This window comes from Felis catus, chromosome E3 (genome assembly GCF_018350175.1).
Source record: "Felis catus isolate Fca126 chromosome E3, F.catus_Fca126_mat1.0, whole genome shotgun sequence".
NCBI classification, from domain to species: domain Eukaryota; kingdom Metazoa; phylum Chordata; class Mammalia; order Carnivora; family Felidae; genus Felis; species Felis catus.
This window is the reverse complement of record NC_058383.1, coordinates 7511793-7529539: the sequence shown is the minus strand read 5'-3', so window position 1 is coordinate 7529539 and position 17747 is coordinate 7511793. Positions and strand designations below refer to the sequence as shown.

Below are 17747 nucleotides of genomic sequence, written 5' to 3'. Positions count from 1 at the left end.
AGTGTTGTTTTGCTTTTAGTATACAAAGTTTCCAGACTTATATTTATCATATCAAAGATACAAGATGCCAGCATGTAGTGACCAGAAGAAAACCAGGTAGGAAGCCAGTACAGAAGCTTCCAGTGGACCTGGGCCAGTTTGGCCAGTGAGAGTCCTGCTGCCACTTGTCTGTCCATTGGTCCAGAGGCAGGGCTGGTGGGTGGCTTGGTGGCCGCCCTCACAGGAGGCCTGTGCATGAGTCAGGTCCGTGGGGGCTCTCTTGGGTAGCCCAGCGCATTAGCTTCCAACTCTGAATCATAGTATTTCTGTCTTGGTCCTTGATCAACTTTCTCTGGTTGCTGAGGCAGAAGGTACAGATTTGTTTGGGCTGGATGTTCTTGCCATCTCGGGTTGGGGCAGCAGCGTGGAAGAAGGCAGGCCTGGAGTGACACAGTTGGCTGCCGGTTGCTGCAGGCCTCGCCTATGAGCAGCCTGGGAGGTGCGGGTCTCCGTGGCCCCCAGTGGCAGCTGTGGTGCTGCACGCATGTATGCATCCCGGGCTGGGCAGCTGTCTTTTCAGACTAATGTATCACTCTCAACCGGTACTTTTTTTTTCAAAATAAAGTAATTCAAAACCTTAAATATGAGATACTTTGAAAGGACCCAAATGTAAGTCAGCTGTTTCTCTGAAGGATGATTTCAGTGGAATGGAGGGCATCCCTTATGTTCAGGCATTTAAGGTAAAACTTGACAGCGGGAGAGTGAACTTACGTGGAGAAACATGTTGGTTGGTGTTGTTAATTATGATCCTAGGGTGTATACCTATGTGCATGGTTATGCTCTGCTTCTTTAGCAATGCTCAGTTTCTATGAATGTAGGCACAGAAAAGGTAGCATGTGTTCATTCTGGGTTGTGTTTGCCCAGCTGAGTGGGAGGAAAAGTGGAGGGCAAGAGAGTTGAAGATGTCTGCTCTAGAATCTAAGGAGTCAAACCTGAGTAAGAACAGAGTGAAGAAAGGAGGTTGCCACTAGATTGGCAGGAAGTTAGAGGCCAGTAGATTGGTGACCTGGGTAAAGTGAAAGTTGCTATAAGGGTCTTTGAGCAAGTGAGATGGGAGACCATGCATTTTCATCAGAGAGGAATGTTTGGATCAGTGCTTCAGGGGAGTGTATGGTTCCTAAGGATGAGTGGATGGGGCATGCAGGAGGGGGAGTGCACCACTGAAGTGGAGTGCGTTACTGAGGTGGCATAGAGGAAAAGGTCAAGGAACTCAGAGAATGGGGTGCTTTTTGAGTTACTCCTATGAAAACAGTGGCTGTCTGGAATGAGGGCAGGAGGTGGAAGGAGGAGGAGAAGGCTGAACCAGATGCCAGCATCTTTCCAAGGGAGATGAGAGGGTGGCATAGTCCCATGGCATAGATCTCAAGGGAGGGAGGGTTTTTATGGGAAGGATAGTAAAGGTCTGGAAGTGGTGATGAGGAGTAAGGATGATGTTGACCCCACTCTCTGGCCTGGGGTGTGTGAGAGGGAACAGACTCCACTTAGAGAGCTGTGGGTGGGGTGGAGTTGGGCAGGGGCAGTGTCATCGGTGCATCACCAGGTTTCAAAAAGGAGGTGGATGTTCAGAAAAGTTGAAGATATGTGGACTTTTTGTTGCTCTTGTATAGAATTCCAAAGAACATAGTGGAAAGGTTTGGGATGGAGAGAGGAGAGGCTGTGAGGAAAATTGGGTCAACTTAGAAGATGTTGGTGGGGATAATGGTTTGGAAGGTAATAGATAAAAGGAATGCTAGGCCTTTGATCAAGGCCTGAAGTAAATAGTTGATTGAGTTGATAGACTTATCTCTGTCTTTTGGAGGAGGGTAATCTCAGGACTGTTGGTTCCAAAGACTGCTACCATTCACTGCAGTGATTTGGTGACAGGTAAATCAGTTGAGATTCAGATAGTAACTCTGGATGTTGTACACGAAAGATGCTGGTTAGCCCTTCAAAAGAACTTTCCAGTAGTGACAGGCCAGTGGAGAACGAGGCACGAGCCAGAAAGATGCCAGCCAACCTTTTCAAGAACTGTTAATACATTGGGGTGCCAGGGTGGCACAGTTAAGTATCCAATTCTTGGTTTCGGCTCAGGTCATGATCTCATGGTTTGTGGGTTTGAGCCTTGCATCGGACTCTATGCTGGCAGCACAAAGTCTGCTTAGAATTCTCTGTCTCCCTCTCTCTCTGCCCCTCCCCTGCTCACTCTCTCTCAATAAAAAAACAAACAAGCAAGCAAACAAACAAACATTAAAAAAAAGAACTGTCAATATGGGAAACACTTGCTTTTTCTCCTGGGGGGAAGGAGAGATGATAGTATGGTATAGGAGAAAGATTGAGATGTGAGACCTGGGATCCAAGTTCAGCTCTGCCACTGAGTTAGATTGACCTTCAGCAAGTCAATTATCTTCTCTGAGCTTAGTTTTCCCACTTATAAATCTAGGATTAGACTATTTGACCCCTAAGGCTCTATGATTTTAGTGAAGGTATATTGATTTTAGTTGGACTGAAGAAGGAAGAGCATATTTTTGTCTCACTTTTTTTTTTTTCTGTTGCAGGTCAGTGTCTCGTCTGGGTCCAGTGTTCCTCCCCAAACTGTGAGAAGTGGAGGCGGCTTTGTGGGAACATTGACCCCTCAGTGCTTCCAGATAATTGGTCCTGTGATCAGAATACAGGTAGAATGGACTGGAGAGTTTTTTGTTTGTTTGTTTTTATTGTTCTTTCCTTTCTTTCTCTGTATGTATCCCTTAGATTAAATATGTCATAGATGTAGTTATAATCCCAGGGGTCCTTGTAGTGTTTGGGAGAGAGGAAGGGATCTTCCTTGTCATATCAAGATGAATCTGACATAATGGGCTAGAAGAAGACACCCTGAAGAGTTATATTGTGGGAAGGGCCTGGAATCTAAACGTACATTCTAAGTGGATTCCATCTTCTTCAGCATTAGTCTGACCCTGCTGGTCCTGATTAGGTTATTGGTGTTGGGTTGGTGGATAAGAAGGGATATGGGATCCATGGGGAAAAGTGGGTGAGAGAGACAGCCAGTGGTTTAGAATTCTAAAATGTTTGAAACCACTTGGAAGAGTATGATGATCTAACCCAGCCCAGTTATTTTAAGGATGAGGTAACAGAGTCTCAGAGAAATTGCTGTCATGATGTTATGTAGATGGAAGCAGGGTCAAATAATGTGGGTCAGGCAGAAGTTTGGAATCTCTTTCTGTAACGTACATAGAGGCAGCACTCTTATTCTAGCTGTAGCTGCATTTCCTCCATGGGTCTTTGTTCTTTGTCCATACCTGTCTCCCAGTGCCCTTTTGGTCCCACCTGGTGCATACTCTTGTCCTCTCTCCTGCCCTTGTCTAGATTTTTACCTGATGAGGTTCTTTCCTTCCCTTCATTCCTTCTCTTTTTTGGCAGACTTGAAGTATAATCGCTGTGACATCCCTGAGGAGTCCTGGATAGGGCATGAGAGTGATGTGGCCTATGCCTCCTACATTCCAGGATCTATCATCTGGGCCAAGCAATATGGTTATCCTTGGTAGGGCACCATGGCATAGAACATCCTTCATGAACTTGGGAGTGGTAGATTCAAGCAAAGAGGGAAAGAAATAGAAAGCATTTATAATGGACATGGTACCTGCCTTAGAAAGAACATGGGATGAGGGAAAAGATAAAGTACCAAGCTGGGAGGCTTTGAAAGAACGTGTTTTCTAAAGGTTTCACAGTGGAGGTGGTATCTCCCTGGAAAAAAGCATCTGACAATTCTACTCTGGGTGGGCAAGAAAAAGGAAGGTGGCTTTATGGCATTTTTAAAACATTGAGATATGAGAGATATATAAAGTAGAGAGGACAAAGAAGGGTGGGATAGTTTCTTCTTTGGAGATGTCCTAGTCAGAAGATGTTTTTCTCAGGGTTGATGGAAAGCCTAGGTTAAGGTACTCTTACTAGAGGCCGCCTGGGTGGCTCAGTTGGTCAAGCATTTGACTCTTGATCTCAGGGTCTTGAGTTCATACCCCACATTGGGGTCCATGCTAAGCATGGAGCCTACTGGAAAAAATATATATATACTCTTACTTGGAAGATTCTGAGCTTCTTTGTATACTGATAGAAGTCACTTTAGTCATTTGGTAGTGACTACTGGGGGAGATCACCAAGGGTGGAGGTCTATTTTTAAGATCCTGTGTTTGCAAAACATGTTGCTCTTTTATGTACATGTGTATTGGTGAATTTGTGTTCTGTTCCTCTAAACCAGGTAAACCCTTCCTCTTCTGTTCCCTATACCCATCTGTCTTCTCCAGGTGGCCAGGCATGGTAGAATCTGATCCTGACCTGGGGGAATATTTTCTTTTTGCTTCTCATCTTGATTCCCTGCCGGTGAGTTTTCCTGGCTTAGGGTATATAGGTGCTCGGGCCAAAATAATGAACAAATCCATCCTAATAGATGTGCAGAGTTAGAAACATAGACATAGCCAGAAGACATGAGTAGAAACCGACACTTAGCTAGAGTGACAAACACAGAAACAAGTACCCACATATAGAATACAAACTTGTATCTAATGAAATATTTAGTCATTACCAGGACATTTATGATTGTGATAAATATGCTTTGGTTGGGATTCTTGATGTCAGGATGGAAGAACAGCAGTCTGAGGTGGGTGGGTCAGGTTTATGGCATCAGATGAAGCCCAACACCTCTTTCCTTGTGAATCCTCAGTTCTTCCTCCACCTTTTCGGGTTGGAGGGCCAAAGCAAAGAGAAGGACTAGGGGCCATATGAGAACCATTTTTCTATTTCAGTCTAAGTACCATGTGACATTTTTTGGAGAGACAGTTTCTCGTGCTTGGATCCCAGTTAACATGCTGAAGAACTTCCAGGAGCTGTCCCTGGAGCTAGCTGGAGTGGTAAGCAGCCCTTGGGGGTCAGTTGTGATACAGGTAACTTGAAAACTAAATCTGCCCTTTATTAAACCTGATTTTGTTCCAGGAGAAGCTGTGTTGGGAGAAAGTACCATGTCTGACCAAGTGTGCAAGGGTGAGGTTATTCATGAGGGACTCTTCTTTCTATCAGGTTTGCAGCAGGATAATGATTTTTCATAGTCTCCTTCCTTGCCTGCAGGCGGGGGGCCTTCCTGAAGACTGTGGTTTTCTACAGTTTAGCCAAGGCAGGTGTGGCAGAAATGAGGACAGGTTAACTCAGATTTCTCAGTCTTGGTACTATTGACATTTTGGGACAGATAATTCTTTGTTGTGGAAGTCTGTCCTATGTATTTTAGGATGTTTAACAGCATCTCTGGTCTTTTTTTTTTTTTTTTTTAATTTTTTTTCAACGTTTATTTATTTTTGGGACAGAGAGAGACAGAGCATGAACGGGGGAGGGGCAGAGAGAGAGGGAGACACAGAATCGGAAACAGGCTCCAGGCTCTGAGCCATCAGCCCAGAGCCCGACGCGGGGCTCGAACTCACGGACCGCGAGATTGTGACCTGGCTGAAGTCGGACGCTTAACCGACTGCGCCACCCAGGCGCCCCTGAGCATCTCTGGTCTTTACTGGTGTCTAGCCAAGGGGTGCTACTGCCCTTGGACTCAGTCGTGACAACCAAAAACATTGTCTCTAGACATTGCTAAGTATCTTCTGGGAGGCAAAACCTCTCCTGGTTGAGAAACTAAAAATATTAACTAAAAATATTTCTTCCCTGTAATCACTTTGGATTCAGTCAGCCTTAAAAATGAGCAGACGGTTGCCTGGGTGTCTCAGTCAGTTGAGCATCTGACTCTTGATTTTGGCTCAGGTCATGATCTCATGGTTCATGGGTTTGAGCCCCCACTTGGGCTCTGTGCTGTGAGCATGGAGCCTGTTTGGGATTTTCTCTCTCCCTCTCTTTCTGCCCCTCCTCTGTGCTCTCTCTCTCTCAATAAATAAACTTAAAAAAAAAAAAAAAAGAAAAGAAATGAGAAGAGGCCTACCAGCTCTGGGGCTTTTGAAAATCAGGCAGTGAGTATTAAATCAAGCAGCTGGATCTGAAGAAACATGTGAGAAGCTCAAAAGTGGAATTACCTGAGTTCCTTTAATCTTGCCTTTTCACATTTCCATGAGATTTACTTTGGAGAGGCCACCAAAATGTTGGTTGACAATATTGCTAGGAATTGGTGAAAAGTGTGTTGGGTGATAAAGGGAGATTATGTCTCTAAGCTCAAAAGATTAAGAATAGGAGTATCATGTCAATATCAGGAGCCAGAAAAGATCATGTCTGGTGAGTAGCAGTCTGTTGGAATTATTTCTCTACTATTTATCATTGACTCTAATCTTCTTCTATTTCAGAAAAGGTGCAGGAACAAGGATTGCAGTCAGAAACTGGGAGTGGCCCTGACGATGGCTCAGGAGGCAGAACAGATCAGTATTCAGGTGGGAGAGTGTTCAGACTACATACCTGCCCCTCTTTGGGACCTGGGACACAAAGCAAACCATATACTGTCTACTAAAGAAAAGTGGCTTGTCCTTCCCCATCATCCAGTCTTAGTCTTAGAACTAGTCTTTTCTTTCCAGGACAGATTACTTTAGCTCCTTAAATCATTTATTCTTTTTCCTACCCTTGGGCAAATGGGATCTTCTCTCATCCTACATAGAGACAGTTTGTAGTAGGGGGCATCCTACCTCCGTATTTAACTTTAGATCTCAGATGTATGAGTCTTAACCTCTCTTTTATGCAGTGTTTACCCTCAAATTCTGCCTTTGGGTGTGCAGTGGAGAATGACAATTATAAGTAAACTGGAAAAAGAGATTATTATAAGAATATATTGCAGCATATAATTATATAACATAATGTAAATATATAATATAAAAATAATGTTATAATGTATTATAGTTAATCTTCGTAAAAATTTAGATAAACAGAATATGAAATTTTAAGTGAAAATGGTATGGAATATGAATATAAAGTATGTAACTAAAGTATTTTTTTTTTTTTAGCGTTTATTTATTTATTTTGAGAGAAAGAGAGCTCAAGCAGGAGAGGGGCAGAGATAGAGGAAAAGAGAAAGAATTCTAAGCAGGCTCCGTGCTGTGTGCTGTCAGCACGGAGCCGGACATGGGGCTCAAGCCCACAAACTGTGAGATCTTGCCAAAGTCAAGAGTCAGATGCTTAACCAACTGAGTCACCCAGGCACCCCCATAACTAAAGTCTTGAAGACAGAGGGGAAAAGTCATCCTTGGGAGAATAGTGGATGATGCTTTTGTTTCTTGGTTCCCTCAGGAACGGGTTAACTTATTTGGTTTCCGGAGCCGATACAATGGATCTGACAATAGTCGGGAAGGAAAAGGTAGGATCAGTAAGAGGATAAGGATTAGTGAGGGAGGTGGGGAGAGGATGTAGAGAGGGAGATGGTCCTTCATGAAGGCAGAACTGAAACTTCATTTTATATCCGATATCATCCATCTAGTTCTGGATTCTAATAGGAGGCTCTCCATGAATGCCATTGACCCAAGTATCTGGGAGGGAGGGATGGATGGATAAATGGATGGGTGAAGAGAAGAATGGAGAGAAAAAGAGGATGGGGAGGGAGGGCACATGTTAAAGAGTGGTGGGTGTTTGAAAAGGTGGGAACCATGATAACCTAGGGCCGTGTTTTGTGGAAGAAATGCCACTGGGACATGAGAGGCAGAGTTAGAAGACTGCTTCTCTGGGATCAGCTCAATTAACTCATCACCTAATTTATTGGATAAATTCTTTAGCCTTTCTTTCCTATTCCTGTTCTAGACATAACGCTTACTGGGGCTAACAGCCCAGATTCCCGCTTGGAGAAAGAAGGGGAAGAGGCCGTGTTGGAGGAGGTGGAGGAGGAGGAGGAAGAAGAGGAAAAAGTAAGAGTGATCTTGGGGATTCCTTTTAGGAGATTCCTGTAGGACGTCTGGTTAGCATGGATTTATATTTACTCTGGAACCATCCTATTCCTGCCTCAGGGTGGACCTGACTAGCTGGTCTTATCTTCTAGGGGTCTTCAGGGAAGGAGACCCTCTTTTTTCCTCAGTTATTCTCTCTAATGTCTCACATTTCTAGGAATTTATTTCTTGATTATCATCCCAGTTCCTAATGTAGTTTTTGGTTCTTACTAGAGCAATTTCAGAGAATAGCAGGGTGCCTCTGTTTACACTCTCTTCTTCCTTGTGTACACACTTAAGATATTCATTCACTTGTTTCCTTTGGGTATTTTCAAGCATATGAAATATAGATTTTTTAAAAATATTTAAAGACTTTTTAAAGAGTGGTTTTAGGTTCACAGTAAAATTGAGAGGAAAGTACAGAGTTTCCATACCCTGTCTCCATACATGCATAGCCTTTCCCATTATCAACACCCACCAGAGTCATGCATTTGTTTCCAATTGATGAACTGACATTGGCACATTGTAATCAACCAAAGTCCATAGTTTACATTAGGGTTTACTCTGGTGGTGTTATAGTCTGAGTTTGGACAAATATATAATGATACATATACATCATTATAGTATCATACAGAGTATTTTCACTGCTCTAAAAATCCTGTGTGCTCTACTTATTTATCCCTCACCCCGCAACCCCTGACAACCACTGGTCTTTTTATTGTCTCCATAGTTTTGCCCACTCCAGAACATCATATAGTTGGAATTATGTAGTATGTACCCTTTTCAGACTGGCTTCTGAGAAATATGCATTTAAGTTTCCTTCATGTATTTCATGGCTTGATAGCTAGTTGTGTGTGTATATATACATAATATATATACCTATTTACATATACATATTATATATATATATATATATATATTTTTTTTTTGCTGAATTTTTCCATTTTCTGGATGTATCACATTTATTTATCCATTCACTTACTGAAGGATATCTTGGTTGCTTCCAAATTTGGACAATTATGAATAAAGCTGCTATGAACAGCTGCTTACAGGTTTTTGTGAGAACAAGTTTTCAACTCCTTTGAGTAAATAGCAAGGAGCTTGATTACTGGATTGTATGGTAAGAATATGTTTACTTTTGTAAGAAAACACCAAACTGTCTTCCAAAGTGGCTATACCATTTTGCATTCCCACCAGCATTGAATGAGATTTCCTGTTGTTCCACATCCTTGCTAGTATTTGGTATTGTCAGTGTTCCAGATTTTAGCCATTCTAATAGGTGTGTACTGGTATTCATTGATGTTTTAATTTACGTTTCCCTGATGACATATGATCTGGAGCATCTTTTCATATTCTTACTAGCCATCTGTATATTTTTTTTGGTGAGTTGTCCATTAAAGTGTTTGGTCCATTTTTTAAATTGGGTTGTTTATTTTTTTTTTTTTAGTTTTAGGAGTTCTTTGTATATTTTAGATAACAGTCCTTTATCAGGTGTATCTTCTACCAACGAGCCGATTAATTATTTATTTCATGGATCATGCCTTTAGTGTTATATATAAAAAGTCATTGTCAGGGTGCCTGGGTGGCTTGGTCGATTGAGCATCTGACTTTGGCTCAGGTCATAATCTCACGGTTTGTGGGTTTGAGCCCATGTTGAGCTTTGTGCTGATAGCACGGAGCCTGCTTCAGATTCTCTGTCTCCCTCTTTTTCTGCCCCTTGCATGTTGTCTCTCTTAAAAATGAATAAACGTTAAAAAAAAAAAGTCATTGTCATACCCAAGGTCATCTAGATTTTCTATGTTATCTTCTAGGAGTTTTATAGTTTTACATTTTACACTTAGATCTATACTACATTTTGAGTTAATTTTTGTGAAAGGTGTAAGGTTTATATCTAGATTCACTTTTTTGTGTGTGGATGTCTAGTTGTTCCACCATATTTGTTGAAAAGACTCATTGCCTTTGCTCTTTTGTCAAAGATCAGCTGACTGTTTTTTTAATTTATTTTTATTTTTTTATTTTTTAAAATTTTTTTTTCCAACGTTTATTTATTCTTGGGACAGAGAGAGACAGAGCATGAATGGGGGAGGGGCAGAGAGGGAGACACAGAATCGGAAGCAGGCTCCAGGCTCTGAGCTATCAGCCCAGAGCCCGACGCGGGGCTCGAACCCACGGACCGCGAGATCGTGACCTGGCTGAAGTCGGATGCTTAACCGACTGCACCACCCAGGCGCCCCTATTTTTTAATTTTTTAATGTTTATTTATTCTTTGAGAGAGAGAGAGAGAGAGAGAGACAGAGCAAGCAGCGGAGGGGCAGAGAGAGAGGGAGACACAGAATCTGAAGCAGGCTCCAGGCTCTGAGCTGTCAGCACAGAGCCTGACACGGGACTCAAACTTACAGACCATGAGATCATGACCTGAGCCGAAGTCGGTCACTCAACCAACTGAGCCACCCAGGCGCCCAAGCTGACTGTTTTTATGTGGGTTTATTTTGGGGCTCTCTATTCTGTCCCATTGACCTATTTGTTCTTTTGCCAATTCCACAGTCCTGATTACTATAGCTTTATAGTAAGTCTTGAAGTTGCCTAGGGTCAGTCCTCCAGCTTTGTTGGCTATTCTGGGTCTTTTGCCTTTCTACATAACTGTAGAATCAGTTTGTTGATATCTACAAAACAGCTTGCTTGGATTTTGTTTGGAATTGCATTGATCCTATTAGATTAAGCTGGGAAAAATGAACACTAAACAATATTGAGTCTTCCTATCCACAGATGTGGAATATCTGTTTATTTAGTTCTTTGATTTTATTCATCAGAGTTTTGTAGTTTTACTCGTATAGATCTTGTACACATTTTGTTGAATTTATATGTAAGTATTTAATTTTTTCGGTGCTAATAAAAATGGTATTGTGTTTTTAAATATCAAATTCCACGTGTCCATTGTTGGTATATAAGAAAGTGATTAACTTTTGTATATTAACCTGTCCTGCAACCTTGCTATAAACACTTAATAGCTGTGGAGTTTCTGTCAATTCTCTTGGATTTTCTGTATTGACAATTATGTTATCGGCAAACAAAGACAGTTTTACAGTTGACCCTTGAATAGCACAGGTTTGAACTATGGAGGTCCACTTATGTGTGGATTTTTTTCAGTAAATACACTGGAGTACCATAAATGTATTTTCTCTTCCTTATGGTTTTAATATTTTCTTTTTTTTAAACTTTAAGAATATAGTATATAATATATATAATGGACAAAATACATGTGAATTATCTGTTACTGGTAAGGCTTCTAGTCAAAAGTAGGCTACTAGTGCTTAAATTTTGGGGGAGTCCAAAGTTATACACAGATTTTCCACTGTGCAAAGGGTCAGCACTCCTAACCCCTGCATTGTTTAAGGGTCAACTGTATTTATTCCTTCCCAGTATCTATACCTTTTATTTCTTTTTGTCTTACTGCTTTAGGTAGAACTTCCAATATGATGTTGAAAAGGTGTGATGAGAAGGGACATCCTTGCCTTCTTCCTGATCTTTGTGGGAAAGTTTCTAGTTTCTCAGCATTAAGTATAATGTTAGTTGTAGGTTTTTGGTAGATGTTCTTTATCAATTTGAGGAAGTTACTCTCTTTTCCTAGTTTACTGAGAGTTTTTACCATGCATGGGTGTTGGATTTTGTCAAATGCTTTTTCTGTATCTATTGATATGATTATGTGATTTTTCTTTTTTAGCCTGTTGATATGATGGATTACATTAATTGATTTTCAAATGTTAAACCAGTCTTTCATACCTTGAATAAATTCCACTTGTTCATGGTGTATAATTGTTTATACATTGTTGGATTCAATTTACTAATATTTTTGGCCATCACTATGGAGTATTTTTGCATCTCTTTTCATAAGAGATATTGCTCTGTAGTTTTTTTTTCTCATAATGTCTTTGTTTTGATGTTCAGGTAATGGTGGCCTCATAGAATGAGTTAGGAAGTATTCTCTCTGCTCCTTTTCTCTGAAAGAGATTATAGAGAATTGGCAGAATTTCTTCCCTAAATGTTTGGTAGAATTTACCAGTGAACCCATGGGCATGGTGCTTTCTGTCTTAGAAGGATAACTACTAATTACTGATTCAATTTTGTTAATAGATACAGACCCTATTCAGATTGTTTCTTCTTGTGTGAGTTTAGGCAGATTGTCTTTTAAGGAATTGGTCCATTTCTTCTTGGTTATCAAATTTGTTTGAAAACAATTATTCAGTAGCGCCTGGGTAGCTTAGTTGGTTAAGTGTCCAACTTGGCTCAGGTCATGATCTCGTGGTTCATGAGTTTGAGCCCTGCATTGGGCTCTGTGCTGACAGCTCAGGCCCTGAAGCCTGCTACACATTCTCTGTCTCTCTTCCCCTTCCCTGCTTGTGCTCTGTCTCTGTCTCTCTCAAAAATAAATAAACATTAAAAGAATTTTTTAATAAAAAAAGAAAAGAATTATTCATAGTATTCCTTTATTATCCTTTTAATGTCCTTGGACTCTGTGGTGATGACTTCCTTTTTATTTTCTGATTTTAGTCATTTGTTTCCTCTCTTTTTCTTAGTTAGCTTGGCTGGAGGCTTACCAATTTTATTGATCTTTTCAGAGAACCAGGTTTTTGTTTCATTCATCTTCTCTACTAATTTCCTGTTATTAATTTAATCAATTTCTACTCCAGTTCTTATTATTTATTTTCTTTTGCTCACTTTGGATTTAACTTGTTCTCCTTTTTCTAGTTTCTGAAGGTTAAAACTTAGACTGTTGATTTTAGATCTTCTTTTCTTTTTAAAAAAAAATTTTTTTTTCAACGTTTATTTATTTTTGGGACAGAGAGAGACAGAGCATGAACGGGGGAGGGGCAGAGAGAGAGGGAGACACAGAATCAGAAACAGGCTCCAGGCTCCGAGCCATCAGCCCAGAGCCTGACGCGGAGCTCGAACTCACGGACCGCGAGATCGTGACCTGGCCGAAGTCGGACACTTAACCGACTGCGCCACCCAGGCACCCCTCTTTCTTCTTTTCTAATAAATGTGTTCAGTGCTAAATTTCCTTCTCAGTACTGCTTTCTGTGTATCCCACAAATTTTGATAAATTGTGTTTTCCTTTTCATTTAGTTCATATTTTAAATTTCACTTAGTTCAATATTTTAAAATCTCTCTTGAGAGTTCTTCTTTGATCCATGTGTTATATAGAAGTATGCTATTTAATCTCCATGTATTTGGAAATTTTTTGGTTATCTTTCTGTTATTGATTTCTAGTTAAAGTCCGTTATGGTCCAGGAGCAGACATTGAATGATTTCTATTCTTTTAAATATATTAAGTTTTGTTTTATGGCTCAGAATGTGGTCAATCTTGGCGAATGCTACATGTGAACTTGAGAAGAATATGTATTCTGCTGTTGTTAAAGTACTTGGAGAATTGACCTCTTTATCATTATGTAATGCCCTTTTTATCCCTGATAACTCTCCTTGTCTTGAAGTCTGCTCTGTTTGAAATTAGCATAGCTACTCCTGCTTTCTTTTGATTAGTGCTAGCATGGTGTATTTTTCTGTTTACTTTTATAATCTCTCTCTCTCTCTCTCTCTCTCTCTCTCTCTCTATATATATATATATATATATATAGCTTTATGTTTAAATATATATATATATATATATAGCTTTATGTTTAAATATATATATATATATAGCTTTATGTTTAAATATATATATATATATATATATAGCTTTATGTTTAAAATTTTTTTAATGTTTTATTTATTTTTGAGACAGAGAGAGACAGAGCATGAGCAGGGGAGAGGCAGAGAGAGAGCGAGACACAGAATCCAAAGCAGGCTTCAGGCTCTGAGCTGTCAGCACAGAGCTCGACGCGGGCTTGAACCCACAAACTGTGAGATCATGACCTGAGACAAAGTCGGACGCTTAACCAGCTGAGCCACCTAGGTGCCCCTATAGCTTTATGTTTAAAGTAGACTTCCTGTAGACAACATATGGCTGGGTCTTGTTTTTTAATCCTGATAATCTGTGTCTTTTAATTGGTGCTTTTAGATTATTGACATTCACAGTAATTATTAATATAGTTGGATTAATATCTATAATATTCGTTACTGTTTTCTATTTGTTGCCCTTGTTCTTTCTTCCTATTTTTGTCTTCCACTCTTTTTCTGCCCTAAGTGGTTTTAATCGAGCACCTTATATAATTCCATTTTCTCCCCTTCCTTAGCATATCAGGTGAGGTGTTCTTTTCCTTTGGCTTCTTTCAGGGCTTTTTCTTTTTTTTCTTTTTCTTTTTTTAAGTTATTAAATTCCAGTTAGTTAACATACAGTGTAATATTAGTTTCAGGTACACATTATTATACTCAGCACTTCTGTACATCACTTGGTGCTCATCACAACAGGTGCACCTTAATCCTCAAGGCTTTTTCTTTATCTCTGATTTTCTGTAGTTTGAAAATAATATGCTTAGGTATAGTTGTTGGGCATTTATCCTTCTTGGTGTTCTCTGAGCTTCCTGAATCTGTGGTTTGGTGTCTGACGTTAATTTGAGAAACTTTTCAGTCATTATTGTTTTCAATATTTCTTGGGTTTCTTGCTTTTTTTATTATTATTATTTTTTTACATTTATTTATTTTTGAGAAACAGAGTGAGACAAAGCACGAGTGGGGGAGGGGCAGGGAGAGAAGGAGACACAGAATCCGAAGCAGGCTCCATGCTCTGAGCAAGCAGTCAGCACAGAGCCTGATGCGGGGCTCGAACCCACAAACTGTGAGATCATGACTGAGCCAAAGTCGGAGGCTCAACCGACTGAGCCACCCAGGTGCCCCGGTTTCTTTCTTTTTTTCTTCTCTGGTATTCCCACTGTGCATATATTATGCATTTTATAGTTGTCTCACAATTCTTGGATATGCTGTTCTTTTTTTTTTTTTTCATTCTTTGTTCCCTTTGCTTTTCAGCTTTGAAGGTTTCTGTTGAGATATCCTCAAGTGCAGAGATTCTTTCCTTGTCTGTGTTCCATCTACTAATAAGCCCATCAAAGGCATTTTTTTTCATTTCTATTACAGCATTTTTAAAAGTTTATTTATTTATTTTGAGAGAGAGAGAGAACAAGCGAACGAGCAGGGGAGGGGCATAGAGGGGGTGGGAAGAGAGAATCCCAAACAGGCTCTGTGCTGTCAACACAGAGCCCGACATGGGGCTTAATTCCATGAACCATGAGATCATTACATGAGCCAAAAACAAGAGTTGGACACTTAACTGACTAAGCCACCCATGTGCCCCTAATTTACCAGGCCATGCTAATGGCCTAGCTTTATTTCCTTCTCTTGTACATAAAGCCTTATACTGACTAATATCAAATAGAATGGGAAGAATGAACATTAAAAAAAAATTTCTTTTAAAGTTTATTTTTGAGGGACAGAGCACAAGCAGGGGAGGGGCAGAGAGAGAGAGAGGGAGACACAGAATCTGAAGCAGGCTTGAGGCTCTGGGCTGTCACACAGAGCCCAACTCGGGGGTCAAACTCACAAACCATGAGAACATGACCTGAACTGAAGTTGGATGCTTAACTGACTGAGCCACCCAGGTACCCTGGGAAAGATGAACATTTTTATCTTTGTTGTCATTGATTTAAACAGTATCAGGCTCACAGAATCCAATTTGATTTCCCTTACCCCACCCATCATTTCTGTAGCATCCCACTCTATTAAAAGCACAATTATGTGACTTAATTTATATTTTCTTATTTTTCTCTCCCATTTTCAGGACTCACCTTTGCCCAGTCCCAAGCCAGCCAAAATTCAGACAAAAAACCCCAAGGCAAGAGGTAAGCAAGCCAGCTGGGAACAGGTATGTGCTACCATTAAGGCAGGGCAGAAATAGGCAATGGGAAGGGTCTGCAGGTCACAGGATCTTACTGCCTGTCTCAGCTTTAAAATCTGCAAAAATGGTCAAGGCTCCTACTGTGTCATCAGGGAAGCTGTCCTCTGCCAAGCGAGTACATCTCCTCACTTCTGTGCACTGATTATAAAATATTAGATTAAAGGTGGAATGAATGTCTTAAATTCTTAGCCAAGAAGGATGGCTTCCTGGAGAAGGCAGTCTATGAGGAAAAATATATAGAGAAGAAGATCCAGAACAAACAAACAAACAACAACAAGAGAGACAGAGAGAGAAAGAGAGAGAGAGAGAGAGAGAGAGAGAGAGAGAGAGAGAGAGAGAGAGAGAGAAATATTTGGGGAAAAGGAAGGAACCAAAAAAAGTCACTAGATTGAGAATGAGCAGAGGATGTGGGGCACAGACTAACTGTGGGAAGTCTATGGACCCTTGCCGAGCTGTCATTTAGAGAGAAATAAACAAATGTCCTTCATGGTTGTTGGTGGGGGTGATGCAGGCATAGCAGATGGACGAGATGGGATCCTGCAAAGGAAGACAACGAAGAGATCTCTGGGAAATGAATCTGCAGCAACGCCTGTACGCATAATGGGAAGGAAAGAAGGACACAGGAATTCAGAGCCTGACCAGCCAGGTAAGGCTCAAGTCCTGGGAAAAACTATGGGAAATGAGGTTCAAGTCTGTGTCTCCCTTCCCTGGATCGTTTCTTAACTTTATATCTTTTTGTTACTTTTAAAAAGAATAAGAATTAAGCATCTCAGATGGTAGAGTGCAGTACACACTGTAGAAACATAATGGTTATTCGTTTGATTTGATCCAAGCACAGGAGAATGGTGAGGAGGGGGGAACAGACATTTATCGAGTATTGCTGTGGGCTGGCTAGATAGACATTTGCTGGCTCCCTTGAATCTTTCAATATCTCTGTGACTGGACATTTGCCATTTTAGAGATAAGGGGATTGAGGCCCAAAGGGTTTATAATTTGCTGAAGACCCATGACAGGCATATGACTAGCATATGGCTAGAATCCAGGTCTTTCTGACTTCAAAGCCCATTTTATTTCTATTGAGAAAGATCATATTTCCTAGAGATATTTTTGTAAATAGGAATGTAGGGGTTTGACTTGTAAAAAGCCAGGACAGATGGCCTAATAGGGCTCTCAGTTTTATCACTTTTTCATCCAGGCCCTAAGAAAAAATTTAAAGCTCCCCAGAGCAAAGCTGCAGGAACCAACTTCCCTGAGGACAAAGAAGCTAGGATGGAGCCAAAGGGCCCGACCCCACCAGCTCGTCTTGGGGCTTGTCCCATGGTGGGGAAAGAAGGCTCAAAGTGTCCTCAGGAGGCTGGAAGTGTCCTCCATGACGATGAAGCCTCCAGTGACCTGGACCTGGAGCAACTCCTGGAAGATGTTGGAGAAGAGCCGGAGCAGCTGGAGGAGCCACAGTGTGGAGATGACCCTGGGGAGTTCACCACGACCTTCTTTGAGGAATAGCTGTGTGCTCCTGCCTCACCCGCTTCCACAGGAGCAGCAGAGAGAGCCCCTCAGAGGGTCCCTGGGAAGCTACTAAGTGTGGGGTTTGTTCCTCAGCTACAGGTCAATTGGCTAAAGTCACGGCTCTGCAGTTTATGTGTTAATAAAACAGGTTACCGGCTTAAGTGGTTCCATTCGTCTCTAACCACATGCTTCCCTTGGCTTCTCTCCCCACCCCCCCCCCCCACCCCGGTCCCTGTGGCATGTCCCTGTTTCTGGTGGGAGGCCGGCACAGTACAGGGATCTGGGAAGGCAGTGAGACCCAAGTCCTGGAAGGAGGCCGTCGAGAAGGGCAGGTCTGGGTTCAGACCTGGCTCAGCCACTTACTAGGTGTGTGGCCTTGAGAAAAGCACTAACCATTCTGGGTCTTCTCTTCATGCCTCCGGTGAGTGCATCCAGGACTGTATAAGGTTGTTGGTGATGCTTACATG

The 17747-nt window shown here is 41.2% G+C and overlaps 1 protein-coding gene across 1 annotated transcript in view; it reads left to right on the top strand.

Annotated features, from left to right (window-relative positions):
- ZCWPW1 (zinc finger CW-type and PWWP domain containing 1) overlaps positions 1–17441 on the top strand; it is a 32259-nt gene extending 14818 nt beyond the window's left edge. The window contains 11 exon segments of the mRNA XM_045047984.1: positions 2574–2690; positions 3433–3553; positions 4314–4389; positions 4812–4916; positions 4999–5082; positions 6333–6416; positions 7264–7330; positions 7768–7871; positions 15658–15718; positions 16271–16420; positions 16970–17441. Coding sequence (XP_044903919.1) covers positions 2574–2690; positions 3433–3553; positions 4314–4389; positions 4812–4916; positions 4999–5082; positions 6333–6416; positions 7264–7330; positions 7768–7871; positions 15658–15718; positions 16271–16420; positions 16970–17277 — 1277 coding nt within the window. The 3' untranslated portion in view covers positions 17278–17441.
- The last annotated feature ends 306 nt before the right edge of the window (positions 17442–17747 follow it).